The following is an 18,077-nucleotide window of genomic DNA, read 5'->3' as shown; positions in this document are numbered from 1 at the left end:
GCTCGAGGGGAGAAAGTGCCTTTGGGCCACTGTTGGGAAGTGCTTGGATATTTTAGGACAAACCATACCAGACTGAGGGTTCTTGTTTGCATTAGACCATAGTTGGCCTGTCTGGCTTGCCAGTGAAGCCTTAATTAAAGTGTTTTCTTTGCTTGCACATCCTTTGTCTAATTAACAGGGGCTTTGGGCTTTTAGGTGGGTTAGCCTCGCTCAGGGGTGCTCTGTTAACAGCCACCAAGCCATGCTCGTTTAGGAAAGAGACAAGCCCTTCATATGGGTCATTGAGAGACTCGTCAGAGGCTCAGAGTCTGGATTTCACATAGAAACGTATTAGATGATGGATTGGCTGGTTTTCTCTGCATTTCAAGCACAAACATTTGATCACATGAGGAGTGTTTTGTTAGAAGTAACACAATTAAAGGTGTCTGTCTTGGTTTGGGTTCCCCCAGAAGCTGATCTCGCAGCAAGGATTTGATATAGTTTCTGGGGGGTGTGGTCTCAGGAGGTGCCAGGAGGGCAGGGAGATGGCGGCAGGGACAGCAAGGAGATGGGCTACCAGATGGGTCAGTCCTGTGGGCGGCTGGCGCTTGGCACACACCCCTGGGGGCTCTGGGAGATGGGGTAGAACATGTGCCTCCGAGTTACCCCGCCCAAGGGTGAGGGAGCTGGTGTATTGACCCACCAACGCCGGTCAGTCAGAAGGGAGCACTGCTCCCAGGGCGTTGACTTTTTTTTTTTTTTTTTTTTAAGATTTTATTATTTATTTATTTATTAATATGTGGTCTTAATTAATTAATTATTTATTGTTATTTTTGGCTGTGTTGGGTCTTCGTTTCTGTGCGAGGGCTTTCTCTAGTTGCGGCGAGCGGGGGCCACTCTTCATCACGGTGCGCGGGCCTCTCACTGTCGCGGCCTCTCTTGTTGCGGAACACAGGCTCCAGACGCGCAGGCTCAGTAGTTGTGGCTCACGGGCCTAGTTGCTCCACGGCATGTGGGATCTTCCCAGACCAGGGCTCGAACCCATGTCCCTTGCATTGGCAGGCAGATTCTCAGCCACTGTGCCACCAGGGAAGCCCCCAGGGCGTTGACTTTGGGGACCAGGAAAGCCCTCGGCCGAGAAGTACAGGTGCAGGCGTTTGGACGTCAGGCATGGAAATACATGGAAATGGTAAGGGTCACGGGATGTAAGTGGGGGACCATTGCCACCTGCCACAGAGTATGTGCTGAATGTCCTTTTGTCTGAGTCACTTAGAATTTGTCACTCAGAGATTGCAATCCTGGGTCAGGTTTCAGAAAGCAAAATCAAATGTTATCACGTAGTTCCTCGTTTAGCAGTTAATTAACTGGTCCAACATTTATTAAACATATTCTGTGTGCCAGGCAGTGTGGCATGCTGGTAAGGGGAGAGTTTTCAAGTTTATTAATGATCTCAATTACCGTAATATATATACCATACTACACATTTGTGCATGTTCTCCTGTGCACACACATGCACTCAGGTACTTACAGTGTCACATGCTAGGAAATAGGAATTACTTGAAGCCAGAATCTTTACAAAAATTTTTATGTTGCCTGTAAGATATCTCTTTTTTTTCTACTAACAGTCCAAAAATAATTTTTTTACTTATCCAATTAAGAAATGACTCCTTCCCCATGTAGATGCCCCAAAATACATTAAGCACAGTGAATAAATGTGCTGAAATGGATTATTGCGTTTGCCTAAACAAAAGTACCTGGCGAGACAACTACACATTATTAGAGAAAATTGATGGTGTCATAAATTACATCCTATTATTTCTTTGTTAGAAATAATACAAAGAATACTAAATGGAGTCTCCTTTCCTTTCTGTTTAGAGTTTTAAAAAGATCTTTCTCTGAATTCATTTGAGGTTTCAATTTCAAGAAAGAAATACGCCTTTGTTGTTATTTCCAAAAGATGAGTGGAGAACTGGCTCCATGGCACAGTTTTGAGGGACATATCATTTAAAAGCTTAAGAGAGAATAATAGAAACCATTAGTGGAGCACAGAATGTGCTAGGAATTTGGACCAGTGTGTATATTATATTCAATAACAGCCACTGCAAACCTTTTCTTTTCCCCATGAAGTCTTTTTATTTTTTTTGGACCATGTGTTCTGTTAATATTCCTATTTAAAAAGGCGGGAGTTATCTTTTTGGAAAGAAAGGTCATTTTTATATTTTATTCAATCAATGATCAAGAATGGATTGAGGGCCTGTTCTGTGCCACGCATGGCTCTGGGGAGAGAGCAGGGAACACTGGACGTGCTTCTGCTCTCAAAGTCACGACTTTCTGGTGGGAGAGGAAGGAATTGCACAAGCAGGCAGATAACTAAATAGGAGAAAACCACCTAGAGACGATACTACAGGGATATGTGCTAGAGTGCCAGGGGTCTCCTTTGAGTTGGATGGTCAAGCGAAGACCCCATGGATGAGGTGACGTGTGATCTGATGACAAGATGGGCCCATCATGTGCAGATTGGAGAGAAGAGCATTCCCGGCAGTGAGAACTGCCAGTGCAAAGGTCCTGGGGCAGGAATGGACTGGCCTGTTCAAGCAGGGGAAATAAAGGGGACTGGGGGGGGATGATGGAAAGAGGTGGGGACAATGGAAGGAGGGGAGGTTGGGGCGGGAGGCGGGGGCCAGGTGAGCAGCATTTCCGGGAGGCTCACCTCAGCCTGAAAGCCGGGCTTGCGTGTGAAATGCAGGGCTGCCTGCAGTGGACACCTTGGCGTCTAGTCAGCCTCTTTGTCTGCCCCCTGCTTCCCCCACCCCAGAGCCCCACTTGCTCATTTTCTTGGCACTCCTCTCCACTTTCTCTTTCTAGGTTCTTTCTCTTTCTCCTTCTAGGTTCTGTTTTTCCCAGGAGAGCTGCAGAATGGGTTCATTTCCTGGCTTTTCCTCTCCCTGAGGTCTCTGAAAACAAGCAAGTTTTTATAAAAAGTAAACCCGGGGGCTCAGAGCAGGCCTCCCAGTAGCATCAAAGACAAGAGAACGCCAGAGCTTTGCCACGTGCCGAGGTCCCAAAGTCCTGGTGCCCCGAGTGCTGCTCCTAACTGCTATATCGGGGTCCTGGCCTCTTCCCCGACTCAGCCTCAAGCCCAGGACCGAGACTCTCCCAAGCCACCTTCCCCATAAAGAAGCTGTGACCCAGAGCCCCAGACCCCCATTCTCCAAGCGTCTGAGTCGGTGACCAGCAACTGCTGTCGTATCAGCCGCCCTGGGGCTGACCCCCCAGACCCTCCAACCCTTGCTGCTCTGGTTCAGGCCCACGCCCCAGGCAAGCACGGCAGGAAGTGTGACTCTGCCTCGGGCTCCTGTGGCCCCAGGAGTGAGCTTGGTCCACACGCAGGGCAGGGGGGCAGTGCAGGGCCTCCCGGGAGCAGCACTCATCCAAGACCGGGGGGCCCAGGTGCATCAACACCCCAGCCCTCGCGCTTCTCTGTTGGGATAACTCCAAGGCATGTTGTACACAGTCCCCGGTGGGTGTCAGCCCCAGATGCCCATGGAGAAACCCACTCATCTATGTGCCCTGAGTGGGACTCCTCCCTTCCGTGTCCCACTGTCCTGCTTCCCTACAAAAAGATGCTTCCTTCCAAGTAAATGACTTGACCTCGACTCCTCGTGTCCGAGTCAGCTTCTGGGAGGAACCAACCTAAGACGACTGGTGGGCATCTTCCCAGCCACCTCTCCCACTGCTCAGGAGGCCCTCAGCCCTGATTTTGTCTTGAGGAGCTGCTTCTCCCACACAGGTTACAGCCCTGATGGGACCATCAAGACATCCTGCCTTCCTCTGCCTGTGGGTGGGCAAGTGTCCAAACCAGACCCGTTGTTGGAACAGGAGATCGGAGCCTAGCGAAGCCAAGACTGAATGTGCTGAAGCTGCCCCGTGATGGAGGAGTTCTGACGTGGTCCCGCTGCTCCCCGCTGTGCATCCCTGTCCCCAGTCTTGCTGCAATCCCTGTCCCTTTTCCAGGCTGGTTTGTGCCGGCTCTTCAGGCTTCCCTTCAGTTCTGAGAGCTACGCTGCATGCTTCGGACATGCTGCTTGTTTGTTTTCACTAGTCAGAGTTGGTTTCTGTTGCTTGCAACCCCAGAGATCCCAGAGACAACTGCTAGTGAAGGAGGTTTGGTATCGAGGGGGAACTTGTGGAAGTTTGGATTAGGTTGGGTTGCCCCCAAAGCAGACCCTAAACAAGGTCTCAGGTGCAGGTGGTTTATCAGAGCGGTGATCCCAGGAGCTCAGCGTGCCATTGGTAAGCACCAGTCTCAGCTCCAAGCCGGCCTTTCTACACTCCAGTGCTGGGGCTGGCCGCTGCGGCCTCGTTCTTGCTCTGCCAGCGTCTCCCTGATAGGAGAAGAGAGAAAGGCTGGAGGAGGGAGGAGGGCCCTGCTCCTTGTTTGTTCTCATCTCCTGGCAGCGCTACCGCACCCCGGCAGCGGCAGTTCCTTCCCAGAGCAGCTGAAGCCAGTTCTCAGTTTTTCCAACATTTGCAGAAGCAGCCTCGCTACAGTCTCCTCAGGGGTCTGGGTCTTCCAGGTCGGGCCTGCCTACCAGGGACACTCTCGCTCCACCTCTGGGCAGGCAGGAGAGTTGGGTGGGTGGTGCCCCCTTCCCGGGACCCCACCACCATTCGACAAGCCGCCTTCACCTTCACGCAGGTGTTAGACTCCTTGGTCCATGTGGTGCTTTAATGTTCTCTTTTGCTTTTCTAATTAAGAAGGTATTACATCTTTATACTCAGTTTTAGTGCTTTATATTCAGTTCTCTCTGTTTGAACATCACCAGTGGGGTTTCCCTCCCCTGACTGGTGAAGGACAGGGAGTGAGACTGGGAAGAGAGGTGCCTGCACAGGCACCCACAGGGAAGAGACCAGGTGGAACATCTTCAAATTGTCCTGACAGGAGGGGAGGAAGCTGGGGTATCTGTGGACCAGCTCCCACCCTCCCTCAGGTGAGGGCGGCCATGGGGCGCTGATTCCCTGGCCCTTCTGCTTGTGGTACACGAGGTCTCGTGTGCAGCCAGAGAACATCCCTGGCAGAGAGAGCATCCTTGGCAAGTATAGAAACTGTCTACAGGTGACCTCTGGGGTCACCCAAGGAGATAGATACAGGACAGAGGTTGGCAAACATTTTCTATAAAGGATTATAGGTTGTACAGCCTCTGTTATAACTACACAACTCCATCGTATTAGCATGAAAACAGCCACAGACAATACAAAAGGAAATAGGCATGATTGCTTTCAATAAAACTGTATTTACAAAACAGGCAGTGGGCTGGATCAGGTCCTTGGGCTGTAGTTTGCCGATCCCTGCTGTAGGGCAGGCACCAACAAGGTCTAATACAAAATCCAATTTGCATATCAGAGGACACGTCTTACCTGGCATTGCTGCTTGTTTTCTCCTTCCCTTTTCATGTTGGAAAATTCCATTTAGGTCTCTCCTTGACTTGAAACTTATATTTTGAGAAAGGATCTTCAAGCAACCACCATAATCAAGTTTATCCTGAAACGGTTGTATCCCAGGTTTGCAGATGGGATGTTGCTGGTGAGAGAAGTCACCTCAAAACTCACACAGCATTTAGCACATTGATGATGAAGAACATTATTCAAGCCCCACAATTAGTGCAAATGCTCGACTCCCATCTCTCGTGCTTGGATAAAAGCAAATAAATGCCACAAAAAAGCCACGTTGACTTATGTTTTATTCAGAGACATGGGGTTTTTGAGTTGAGATGTGTATTCTATCTATCAGGAGATTATATCCCTGGTCAGTAGCTCACCTGTCATACCTGCCCTTTCACCTGTGTGCTTGTGACCAGGAGTTACCTGGTGGCTTACCTGTCACCTGTGGCCAGTGGCTCCAAGACATGGGATCAAAAGAGAAAAAGATAGTTTGCAGCCTCTACCTTCCATCCAGCTTGGAGTAGGCCAATGGCGTCCTCTTGGGTGCAGGTGAACATCTTTCAGGGCACTGTGATGTGGGACCCCTCCACGCTGGGAAGGTGAGGGTGGGGTGGCCTGAAGCCTCCATGGTAGGAACTGGTGACAGTTCACATTATAACTAAGGAATTCCCAGCTTCGTTTGGCTGTTCAGGCATCTGAAACTCTGTGGGCTGAGATTTCTAATTGCCCCCATCCTACCCCACACAGCGCAGGGCTGAATATTAGGAATTTAGCAACGCAGAGTCTGCATCTCCTGGGCCGAGCACATTTCTCATGGTCAAGTTCATTCTATCCCCAGGTTCACAGTGAGTTTCCTCTAAGTCCTGAGAGGAAAATGAAGCTAGCAGCCTGGCTTGGAGAATTTGCCTCGGGTCAGATTTTGATTCCTGGCGCCTTATAAACTCAAAACCAAATTCAACTAATGTTCTTTAAACCCAAGGAAAGGGACAATTAAATGCACAAGAGACTAGTGGACCAACTCAAGTACGAGTTTATTAATTTGCAACGCAAAGAGGGAGCCTCCTTTCCTAGAGCTCCAAGAGCTGGCCGCCCCCTCTCCTGGTGTCAATGTCCTTGGGAAGCTGATGAAGGCATCAGGAGGCTGTGTGGGGGCTTAGAATCCCCCCGGCAAGTGGGTGGGGTTTCAGGGCGCTCGTCTGGGGGTGGCCTCCCTGTGCACTGGTCTGTGTCCTCAAGAGACTTCAGCTCTTCAGAGGATGGAATCCCCCTTTATACCAGCGTCTGCGTTTCCCTACGCTGAGCACCGCCAGATACTATTCCTGACTTCCGTCCCCCACCCTCCATTTCCTAAGCTCCCACGTGCTGAGTACCGGCCCCCCTTTCCCCGCAGCTTGTTCCTTCTTTGGAGACAGGGAACCACCTGGCAGCTACAACCAACCCCCTTCACTGGCACAGGACACATCCTCTGCTCATGTTACTTCAAACTCCCAGTGGTTTTCAAACCCCTTATTCTCTCCCACAACCATTGCTCTAATCTTGGCATTCTGATTTTTAGAAATTTCTATCAAATTAGACCCTGCCTCCAAAAACTGACTCTGGCTATGCGTTCACCAATTCTCTTAATGCATTCAGCATTTTTCTCTCTAAATACAAAATGCTTGGCTACGTTTCCAAAAGCTTTTGTAGTGTGTGGTTTTCGACTCCAACCAGTGAAGGCATTGATCCCATGAAAACCACTCATTAATTTGTAAGTGACAATAAAATTGACACATAGGGCTTCCCTGGTGGCGCAGTGGTTGAGAGTCCACCTGCCGATGCAGGGGACGCGGGTTCGTGTCCCGGTCCGGGAAGATCCCACATGCCGCAGAGCGGCTGGGCCCGTGAGCCATGGCTGCTGAGCCTGCGCGTCCAGAGCCTGTGCTCCGCAACGGGAGAGGCCACAACAGTGAGAGGCCCGCGTACAGCAAAAAACAAAAAACAAAAAAACAAAAAAACACATAGTAGTAACTCTATAAGAATGATCAGTTTTTTAACTTAATCTTTGGTAAATCATTCTTTGAACTTAAGTATTGAAAAGAAGCCTTCAGTCTGTCACAAGATCAGACTGGACTTTACACCTTTCAGTATGTGTTTTCAGCCTTTGGCTCTCTTAAGATTTTACAGTAGTGTATCACAGGATAAAACTGAAAATTGTTTTTACAATGAACTATGATAAATATAATATATCTGTATTTTATTAATAACTATCAAGATTTGCTAGAACTGCATGTGGTCTCATGGGTAGAGCTGGTTTGTGATACTCTTCATGGTACCGTCCTATGAGGAGAGGCTGCCATGTGAATCAGTACCTAAGAATATGTTTTTTCTTTTTTGAAAGAGATCAGTTCTCTTTTTTTTTTTTGTGGTACGCGGGCCTCTCACTGCTGTGACCTCTCCCGTTGCGGAGCACAGGCTCCAGACGCGCAGGCTCGGCGGCCATGGCTCACGGGCCCAGCCGCTCTGCGGCACGTGGGATCTTCCTGGACCAGGGCACGAACCCGTGTCCCCTGCATCGGCAGGCGGACTCTCAACCACTGCATCCCCAGGGAAGCCCAAGATCAGTTCTTTTTAATAAACTCCTTCACAAGTCACAGGATTTGCAATGTTGGTAAAATACCATTTTCCATTTCACCTGGAAGCTTGCTTAATTTTGTGACTACTAAAAACAGTTCTGGATCAGGAAAGTTATAGCAAAATAAGTACCCTCTTGACACTGAACAGGCACTGAGGTCAAGCTGTGATGTTGATGCAGGGGTATGCTGTCATTACATAGTTTATGTTATAAATACATCCCCAGTTACTCTTCCCTTATATTTTCCACTCAGTTTACTTTCTTTACATAAGAATATATTTTAAAGTGGCATCAAGTTCTCTCTGTGGTAGGGACCCCAGTGCTCACCAAGTATTCCACTAGTTGTCCTATAATCCCTCAGTTGCTTCCCGTGCAGGCAGGGTCATTGACCAGTACTGGCCAGTGCACGGTAGGTCAAGTGACGTGTGTCTCCTTCAGAGTGAACGTAGAAGAGTGAACAAATCTTCATGGGTTCTTTTCTCCTGCCTGCCAACTGTCGCAGACTCGCGTTGTGATGATAAACCTAAGGTTGAAGGTTGAAGCAGCTTGAATCCCTGGGTCACTGAATGGAGATCTCTGGCCTTGGGGAGTCGCCCAGATCCTCCATGAAATTTGTGTAAATCATAAATAAACCTTTGTTGTGTTAAACCTCTGAGATCTGGGGGCTGTTCATTATTGCAGTATAACTTAGTCTAGCCTGGTGAGTATATTCTAGAGTAGTGTTTCTGAAAGATCTTTGACTGTGACCCCAGTAAGAAATGTATTTTATGTTGTGAGCCAATACACACACTCAGACACACACACACACACACACACACACATTTCTGAAAAAAAAAATCTCAGGAAACAATAGTTATCATTAATATGCATGATCCTTTCTATTTTATTCTATTCCAAAATGCTGGTTTTAACTCCCTAAATTTATTTTACAACTACTAATGGGGTGTAACCTGAGTTTGAAAAATGCTGCTATAGATCATAATTTGGGTATGATTTATTTGCTAATTATAAATCTTTCATGAATATTTATGAAAGCAAGTTTTTTAGATCTCTCTTTGGCAACTTTTAATTATCTGCTCCCAGAATGGATGGAAGTGTTTTTATGTAATACATATCACATCCCACGTAATTTCTGGAAGGTAATGTTTTATTGTTGAATCTCCTAATTTACATCATGTACTTTTAAATTTACTTATAAAATTTTGTCACAGGGAATAACAATGTTAACTTGATTAATTATTATTCACTTATTTTCATTTTTAAAATAAATGACTATAAATAACTATCTCTTGCATTAGAATCAGGATGTCATAAAAACCTCACTAGGTAGACATATTTTAGTGTTAATACTGGTGTAAAACATGAAATAGAGACCAAATATTTTTAAATAGCACTATATATATTTTTATGTACTGTATACTCATATCAAAACTTGCCATTTCTATTAAGAAGCTGATAAGTTACTCTCTAATTTCACAAATTATACCATAACTGTGAAAATATGGACAACTATTTTATATCTGTGCTGCTATATAAGACACTTAATGTTTATACAGAGAGGAGGAAGGTTACAGAGGTGAAGTAATGGGAGCTGACAAACATTTCACCTGAATTTCCACCAGCCTTTTTCTTCAGCCAGAATCATCTTGATAGCCTTTGAATATTCTTTTAGAGATGAATGTGGTGTCTGTTTCTTCAATAAATACACATACACACATTTTATGTATATGTGTGTATATACAGTTATACAAGTGTATATAAAGCTATATACACATATACACACACGTGTATATAGTCTACATATGTATATATATTTCTGTGTGCACTTATACACACATGCACACATAACGTCCTTTGGTTTATTTTCAGACTGTTAATGTGAAATGAAATTTTGATGATTTCCATTTATTTTTTCTTTAAGTCTAAACTGGTTTAAAAAGACCTTTGCAACATGTAATAAATTTCTTTTAAAAATCATAAATAGTATTACATTGTAAAGCATTCTATAGAGAAGGTCATATGGTGTTAGAGAAGACAGAAATTCATGCCAACATGGGGGGAAAAAGAAAGAAAATGGGTTTTCCAGACTTTTCCCTTCAAGTTGCCACCTTCAGGGGATGGAACCTCCTGCTCTTGTGTTGCTGGCTTTAAGGAAAGGAACTCCAGGCTGAGCTACCTGCTTCCATGGGAAGAGAGAAGTGTGAACAGAAGTGGTTGATCAGTTCTTTGGAATCAAATCAAACTAACACATCATTTCTCGGGAGCGGGTGGGCATTGAGATGGGTGATGAGGAGCCAGTCCTCGAATAGGAAAACAAAGTGACAGCTGCTCAGAAAGCATTTCTATTTGCTGATGAGATGGAGTCTTTGAGGGTTGACTGGGGAAGAGGGTGTGTCACCTTTGGATTACATGTAAAAGCCCCTCCTGACAGCTTAGCTGCCGAGATGGTAACTGAGTGCTTCCGTACAGAGGTCTTCTCCTGCTTCCTTCCGGCCTCAGGTTACTGGGGGATGAGCTGGCTTTTCCCCTCTTCAGCAGAGGGGCTCCATACAAAGGGAGGGTCCATGTGAGACGGCTGCCCCCTCGCCCTTCACACACCTCTTCTGGAACAGAGGCCGTTTCCCCAACTCATCAGAGAAATCACAACCTGCGGAAGGTGTTTCCCTCTAGTCATGTGCTTTGGAAATCAAAGCCCAAGCAGAAAGCTCTCGAAAACACTCAGCTCACCTCTCACTTCCATCAGATTAGGAAGCCCCAGAGTGACTGCAGAAAAGGAACATTCCTGTGTTAAAAACCACTAAGCGACTCTTTCCCAGACGTGTTGCCATCCTGCCTTGCCTTTCTTCTTTTGGGTAACTATGGGGGGAACCCCAGAAAATTGGGGCTGGGATGAAGGTTACACACACAGGGTAATTTGGGCATCTCTAGCAGAGTTTACCATCACTCAGAGCTGCAGCTGGTAAAGGGCAGCCAGGCTACTGAGATTTTACATGTATCACGCTGGCCGAGTGAGACTAGCTACGATGTGGGCGCTGGTGGCAGGATTTCCAGCCTTCATGCTTTCTGACTCTCTCTTCCCCATCTGGTAATTAGGGCACCTTTCAATTCACGCCACCTCCATTTACGTCCCTGAAAACTCTTGCTAAAAGTCAAAACACCTTTCCCCAAAGGATTTACAGCATCTGTGCTTTAAGAGACTCAGAGCTCACCTCTGTCATAATCTTGGATTCTCCTTTTAAGTAACAGGTCCTCAGCTGAGACCGTGAATCAACATCCTTGGAGTCACCGTGCCTGGCTTTTTAAATGCATTCGCTTCTATGAAAGAAACTGAGGGGACAGCGGTCCAAGGTTTGTTGGCAAGATATCACCTATCTGAATGACAGAAATAAAGAACTTCGAGTCACAAAGAGGACAGAGGTGTTGGTGGGAACACTGTATTTGGGGCACAGAATAAAAAAGTTGCTTCCATGGTAATGAAAATAACCACTGACAGTGAGCGAAGCTTCGGAGCAAGAAGTTGGAATCGCTTGTGTGGGGTTAGGTTAACTGCTAGATGCCCGGCTGGGGCGGCGGGCCAGCGGTGGGGAGCGGGCGCCAAGGGGTTAGTTCTCACCCAGGATGCTCTTCAGGCTTCTCTCCACCGCTTCGTCCAGCTCTTCCTCCAGCTCCTCCTTCTTGGACATGGCCAGCTTGGACTGGTAATCCCTCACCACCTGGTCGATGTACGGGGCGCTCTGCGTGCCGTGGAGCATCAGTGTCCACTCCTTCAGCACCCCCTTCTGGGGCGCGCTCCCCACGAAGCCCAGCTCCAGGGTCCAGGTCCCCCGGGCATCTTCCCCCCAGGTGTGGGTGGTCATGAAAGGCCACTTGTCGAAGCCCACCTTGGCGTCGTCGTCCCGTGGCCGCCGGCTCAGCAGGATGGACTTGGTGCCCATGGGGGACGTCATGTTGATGTTCAGGTCCCCTCGCCTGGTCGCGTTGACCGTGACGACAGCTTGCACGTGCTCCAGGTAGCGGACGAAGTTCTCCTTCCCCTCGCAGGCGGCGGTGGTGAGCGTCAGCACCAGCTTGCCGGTGGGTGGTATTTTCCTGAGGGCAGAGGGGAGGAGACCGTGAGGGCTGGGCACACTCTCCCAGGGGCTCTGGAGGCAGCTCCGGGGAGCGGGGAAAGCAGGGGCTCTGGGGTGAATTATTATTATTATTTTTTAGGTAGCTGAAAATTTTATTAGAAAATTCAAATGTAGAACTCTACAGTAGGGGCTTCCTTGGTGGTGCAGTGGTTAAGAATCCACCTGCCAATGCAGGGGACACGGGTTCGAGCCCTGGTCCGGGAAGATCCCACATGCCGCGGAGCAACTAAGCCGATGCGCCACAACTACTGAGCCTGTGCTCCAGAGCCCACGAGCCACAACTACTGAGCCCATGTGCCACAACTATGGAAGCCCTCGTGCCTAGAGCCTGTGCTCCACAAGAGTAGCCACGACAATGAGAAGCTCACGCACTGCAAGGAAGAGCAGTCCCCGCTCGCTGCAAATAGAGAAAGCCTGCACGCAGCAACGAAGACCCAATGCAGCCAAAAATAAATGAATAAATAAATTTATATATATATAAAAAAGAACTATACAGTAGGTTCGCATTATTTACCTATCTTATACATAGTATCAGTAGTGTATATGTGTCAAACCCAATCTGCCAATTCCTCCCCTATTGGTGTCCATACATTTGTTCTCTCTGTCTCTGTATTTCTGCTTTGCAAATAAGATCATAGGAGGAATGGATAAAGATGTGGCACATATATACAATGGAATATTACTCAGCCATAAAAAGGAACAAAATCCAGGGTTAATTCTTACACTTGCTGTGTGAGCCTGAGCGCATCACCCACACTCTCGGAACCGACTGTGTGTGGACGGGGCAGGCAGCAGATGCTGTGGACACCGTTCCCGCTTCTCCTAAGTCACTGCTGGGTTTGCCTGCAGCTGAGGCTACTGTGGACCCTGACTGCATCCACCACGGGTATCAGCATCTCCCAGCTTCTCTCCTGGCGCCTTTCCCTGCCTCCTGGGAGCGTCCTCAGCCTGCGTGCAGGCCGGCCCTAAAGTGTCAGGGATTTAACCCCACAGGGAAAGCCCCCTACCAGCGATTGACAGAAGGTGGTGAGTACATACACCTGGCTTCCTCATTCATGGTGGGGACAACTCAGTGTTGCCCAGGGTGGCAAGGTGTCAGTCAATGGAGCATCAATGCATCTTTATTGGATTGCTTCCTCTTCCCTGCCCACAGCTGCACCTCCTCACTTGTTTCCTGAGACCATCTCTCAAAAAAATGTCAGTACCCAATTCCCATCAGGGTCTACTTTTGGGACAACCCAGACTGAGACAGGAGCTCATATACTTTCTTTTAAAGTACTCACTACCTTGATAAGGAGAAATTATTGCTAATGTGATTGTTATCACTATTATAAAAAAGCTGAAATTGGGTTAATTAATCCTAGTGAAGAACAGTCCTGTGACAGATCAGGGGAATTTGGGAGTCTCTTCGGCCATAGAGTTGGAGTCCCACGGATGGTCAGTCTAAGATTCCTCAGCTGTCTTTCCATATAACCGATCTGCTTTCTGGAAGTGGCCTCCTTTGGAGATGAGATGCTCAAAGGTTCTTGCACTAGAAACATAATACAGGAAACTACATTTGAGGAGTGCCTGGTATAATGGAAGGACTCTAGACTTCGGGAATAAACCTATTTGGGTTAGAATTCTGCTTCTATGCTTACCGGTCAGGAGAGCTTGGGGAAATTTTTCAAATACTTGAAGTCTCATTGTCGTTGTGGGTGGGTTTAAATAAGACCATGTAGGAAAACACCGAGCACAGTGCCTGGACCATGATACTATAGCTCCCTTTGTCTATGTTAATGTTCTCCCTGGACATGGCTTTTATTTTGGAGCATAAAATGGTGTGTATTTTTTTAAATTTTTATTTATTTTATTTATTTATTTTTGGCTGCGTTGGGTCTTCGTTGCTGCGTGTGGGCTTTTCTCTAGCTGTGGTGAGCAGGGGCTACTCTTCGTTGAGGTGTGTGGGCTTCTCATTGTGGTGGCTTCTCTTGTTGCGGAGCACAGGCTCTGGGCACATGGGCTTTGGTAGTTGTGGCTCACGGGCTATAGACTGCAGGCTCAGTAGTTGTGGCGCACGGGCTTTTTTGCTCTGCGGCACGTGGGATCTTCCTGGGCCAGGGCTCGAACCCATGTCCCCTGCATTGGCAGCAGATTCTTAAACACTGCGCCACCAGGGAAGCCCATGGTGTGTATTTTTAAACACACATCTTGTAGAATACATCTACAAAAAGATGCTGGTCATACACCCAGCTCAGAGCCAAGTCTTGGTTCTATGTTGCCCTTGGAACCAAGGCAAAGAACCTGGGAGGGCTTGCTGGAGTTCCCCTGCAGCTCATTGATAAAGGCAATACTCTCCCAAGGAACTTAAAAATATACACATGAACAGTCTCCTGGACCGTGTGTGCTCTGCGTGGACTCTGATGCTGAATCATGCATCCACTGGCCATGGAGATCCAGTGATGGTGCGGGGGCGGAGGGTCCCCAGCAGCAGGCTCTGGGGAAATCACCCAGTTTGGTGGAAAGCAGGCATTAGGCCAGCTTTGGAGATGTGAGTATGGCAAGCCACTACCTGGACCTCCCAAAGAAGATGGTACTTACTCAGAACAGGGTCAGAAACGTAACAGGTGAGCTGATAAATGATTAATGATCACATGGGCTCCAGCCCCTGGGCAGAAAGCTACATGGGTAGACTAAAGGTCCAGTTGTGGGTAAGGAATTTGAACTTTCTGAGCTCATTTTCCTTACCTGTACAATGGGGATATGACTTCCTACCTTGAAGAGTTGCTGTGAAGATAAATATAGACACACACTCATATACGTTGTACATTTACAAATGTCTAGCCCAGTGCTGGCCAACAGCACTACCAATTCCTGCAAGGATGGAAATGTTCTATATCTGTGCTAATACAGTGGCCACTGGCCACATGTGGCTTTTGGGCACTCGGAATGTGACAAGTATGAGTAAGGAACTGAATTTTTAATTAAGTAAATTTAATTTTAGTGATCAACTTAAATTTATTTAATTTCACTAAATAGCCACATGTGGCTAGTTGCTTCTGTTTTGTATAGCACAGATCTAATTGTTGAGAAAGTAATTGGAATTTTGCCATCCACCTGGGCAGGTTGGCATGGGAACAAGCACACACACCTGTTAGGATTCACAAATTGTCCTAGAAGCCTTGGGGTTGGGGTGTGTGCCAGGGTCGGAGGCCCCTCCGGGGACCCCTCGGCCCCTGGGAGTCTGGCTTGTTTAGCGCCTGGGGGACTTGCCTGCTCCCCAAATCCCCATCCCCACCTGACCGCTGAGGGCCTGGGGGCCTGGGGAGAGGACATTTAACTGCACTCTTCTTGGAATGTTAAGTCACTTTGAAATTGACTTGAATTGTGAATTCTAGAGGCAGCAAGCTTGGTAGAGAAAAGAGAACACCACCCCATCTCACAAGCGACCAGGCGTTCATTGGTCGGGAGGTGGGGGCAGCTCTCGTGGATGTTTCTTACCCTCTTCTTGCTACTTTGTATGTTCTGACTTTCCTCCAGTGCCATATATTGCTTTTAGAAGAAAAGGAATACAACTCATTCTTATTTTAAAAGAACAGGGACAGGTGCTCAGGAAAAGTCAGTTTATCAGAAGGTTGCAGTAGGAGATGGTTGTTTGTGGAACCAAAGAGGCTCTTCAGAGACCCTGATCTAGCCACACAGCCACGTTCGGGAATACACTCGCTGCGGAAAATGAGGCACCCATCAGAAGGTGTGAGCTACTCTCTGAACTTTCAGAAACAAGTACAGAAGCTTGGTGCTCAAGTCCTATAAAGACAAACATGGCTTATATCTTTGTCTTACTGCACGTTGGTGCAAAATGAGGGCTCAGTGACTTTGTGCCTAGAAATAGGCGTTGCTTCCCAGGGGGCCCTTGGAATGCTCTTTGGGTTCTCAATCCTCAGCTGTATGATAAAAACAGTATGAAGCTGTAGTTGTTTTGCTAGAATAATAATAGTAACAATGGCAGCTGCCCTTTCCCGAGTATCTAAAACACCTGCCATGTGGTAGTCACTGAAGAACACTCAACAGGGGTCACTTGATGTTTTTTGCTCTTCCCCATGTCACAGTGTCAGGTGGGCATTAACCCACACAGAAGACACTGCAGCTCAGAAGGGACCGGTCCACAGCCACCCGGCCAGCATGGTGTGGCCGAGCACACCCTCTGCTCTACTATGCTGCTTCAGGCGTTCGGATCAGGTTTTAACGTTGATCTCCAAATTCATTTAAAATCCAGAGTTCGCCACAGTCTTCAAGGAGCTGAGTGAACAGGGGAGGGTGGAAGTGGCCTGTGCCTGACAGCATGCTCTGGGGACGCTGGCCAATGGGGCGGCCTGGGCTTCCTCTGCTCACGGCTCTTGGCTGGTCCAGCACAGATGCTCACAGCTAGTTCTATTTTTCCCTTTTATTTTAGTCAAGCATCCTTTACAGACTCTCCTGATAAAGTCTCTTTAGAAAATTGCTTTCGAATTGACTGCTTCTCTGGGAAGCTGAGTGCTGAGGAAACTCATAACCCTGACGGTTGCCACTCACCTGCTCAGAGGCCGTTTCTGTGCGGCCCTGCATAGAAAGTGGCAGCTGTCAAGCCTGCGGATCCCTCCGTCCCAGCCCCTGAGAAGTTGGATTCCTGGTGATAGGGCTTCCTCTGCCAGAGGCACAAGCTGGCCTGGGCGTTGCCCTCAGGACCCCCCTGCCCAGCCTCTGAGTTCTTCCATGAGCACATCTGCCCCAGGCCTCACTCACCTGCATCTGAGAACAATTCAGGTGTGGGTGGACGAGGGGACACAGAGCCCTTCCAACAAGGCTGCCTGCCCCCTGCCCCTGAATCTCCCTGGCTGGTCTGGTGGTCCTATTGCCACCGTGTAGACATCTTCCTTGTGCCCAGGGGATGCTGGCTAAATGTTCATTCATTCATTTATTCCACAAATATTGATCCCATGACTACTAAGTTCCAGGCGCTGTTCTAGGCCCTGAGGACACACCAGCAAACGAGACAGACGAGGTCCCCATCCTCCTGGAGCCCAGCTGAGTTAGTGCTGAAATAGCTCTCGAGTTTCCTTTCATTAAAATAATGCTGCTGAGACCACCCACAAATCTCAGGCTTCTGGACCTTACCCCAAACCTTAGAAATAAGAACCTCTGTGGGGTGGGGCGTTGACATACGTATTTTCACACACCAACCAAGAAATTCCTCTATACTTTAAATTTAAAAATTGCTGTCACAGTATGTGTGTACATGTGTATTTTGTTTGGAATAAAATTGTCTCAACTAACAGAAGGTCATTTGTGGGAGGTAAATTCTCAATGGATTTGCATAAAAACCTGTAAGAAATATGTTTTCTATATAGACAAGAACATCTATAGATATTGTGAAATAAATTTAACCTAGTGAATCAACTGAAATATAATAAAAGACTTTTCCAGATTAAGAAAAAATAAGGCTGCTGATATTGGATAAGTTCCCAGTTAGTTGTGAGCCACTGGGACGGTCACATCTCAGGGCCTCAGATTCCTTAACTAAAATGAGGCGTCAGACAGCCTATTTCCAGTGTTGCCCCTGGCTCCAAATTCCAACCTGTACCTGGATTATGACAGAAAGTTCAGTGCACTTGGAATTGGGAGAGAAACGGTCATTCTTCTCGGCATACGTTCCACATCTCCCTCTCCCCTCCGCCCCCCAGAAGCACAGAGCGTGAGGATCAACAGAGACCCATCCTTCTTGTCCAGGGCAATTGCGGAGAACAAGGTCTGACATCAAGGTGAACCTCAACTAAGCAGGCCCCAATGCCCGTTCCCCTAAATACTGCAACCGTGCCACCTTTCTGTTAATCTCAAATGTAGCCAGGATGCAACTAACTGTACATCCTGCTCTGGTCACACTGCCCATGGTCCCTACC

The 18,077-nt window shown here is 47.7% G+C and overlaps 1 protein-coding gene across 2 annotated transcripts in view; it reads right to left on the bottom strand.

The window, feature by feature from the left end:
- Positions 1–11,634: 11,634 nt before the first annotated feature.
- PCSK2 (proprotein convertase subtilisin/kexin type 2) overlaps positions 11,635–18,077 on the bottom strand; it is a 224,587-nt gene continuing 218,144 nt past the window's right edge. For both annotated transcript variants that reach the window (XM_060078026.1, XM_060078027.1), the window contains one exon: positions 11,635–12,121. In XM_060078026.1, the coding sequence (XP_059934009.1) occupies positions 11,635–12,121 (487 nt within the window). The remainder of the gene's footprint in view (positions 12,122–18,077) is intronic.

Source organism: Mesoplodon densirostris, chromosome 16, assembly GCF_025265405.1.
Source record: "Mesoplodon densirostris isolate mMesDen1 chromosome 16, mMesDen1 primary haplotype, whole genome shotgun sequence".
Classification (NCBI taxonomy): Eukaryota; Metazoa; Chordata; class Mammalia; order Artiodactyla; family Ziphiidae; genus Mesoplodon; species Mesoplodon densirostris.
The sequence above is the reverse complement of the archived record's forward strand: the minus strand, read 5'-3'. Positions and strand labels throughout refer to the sequence as shown.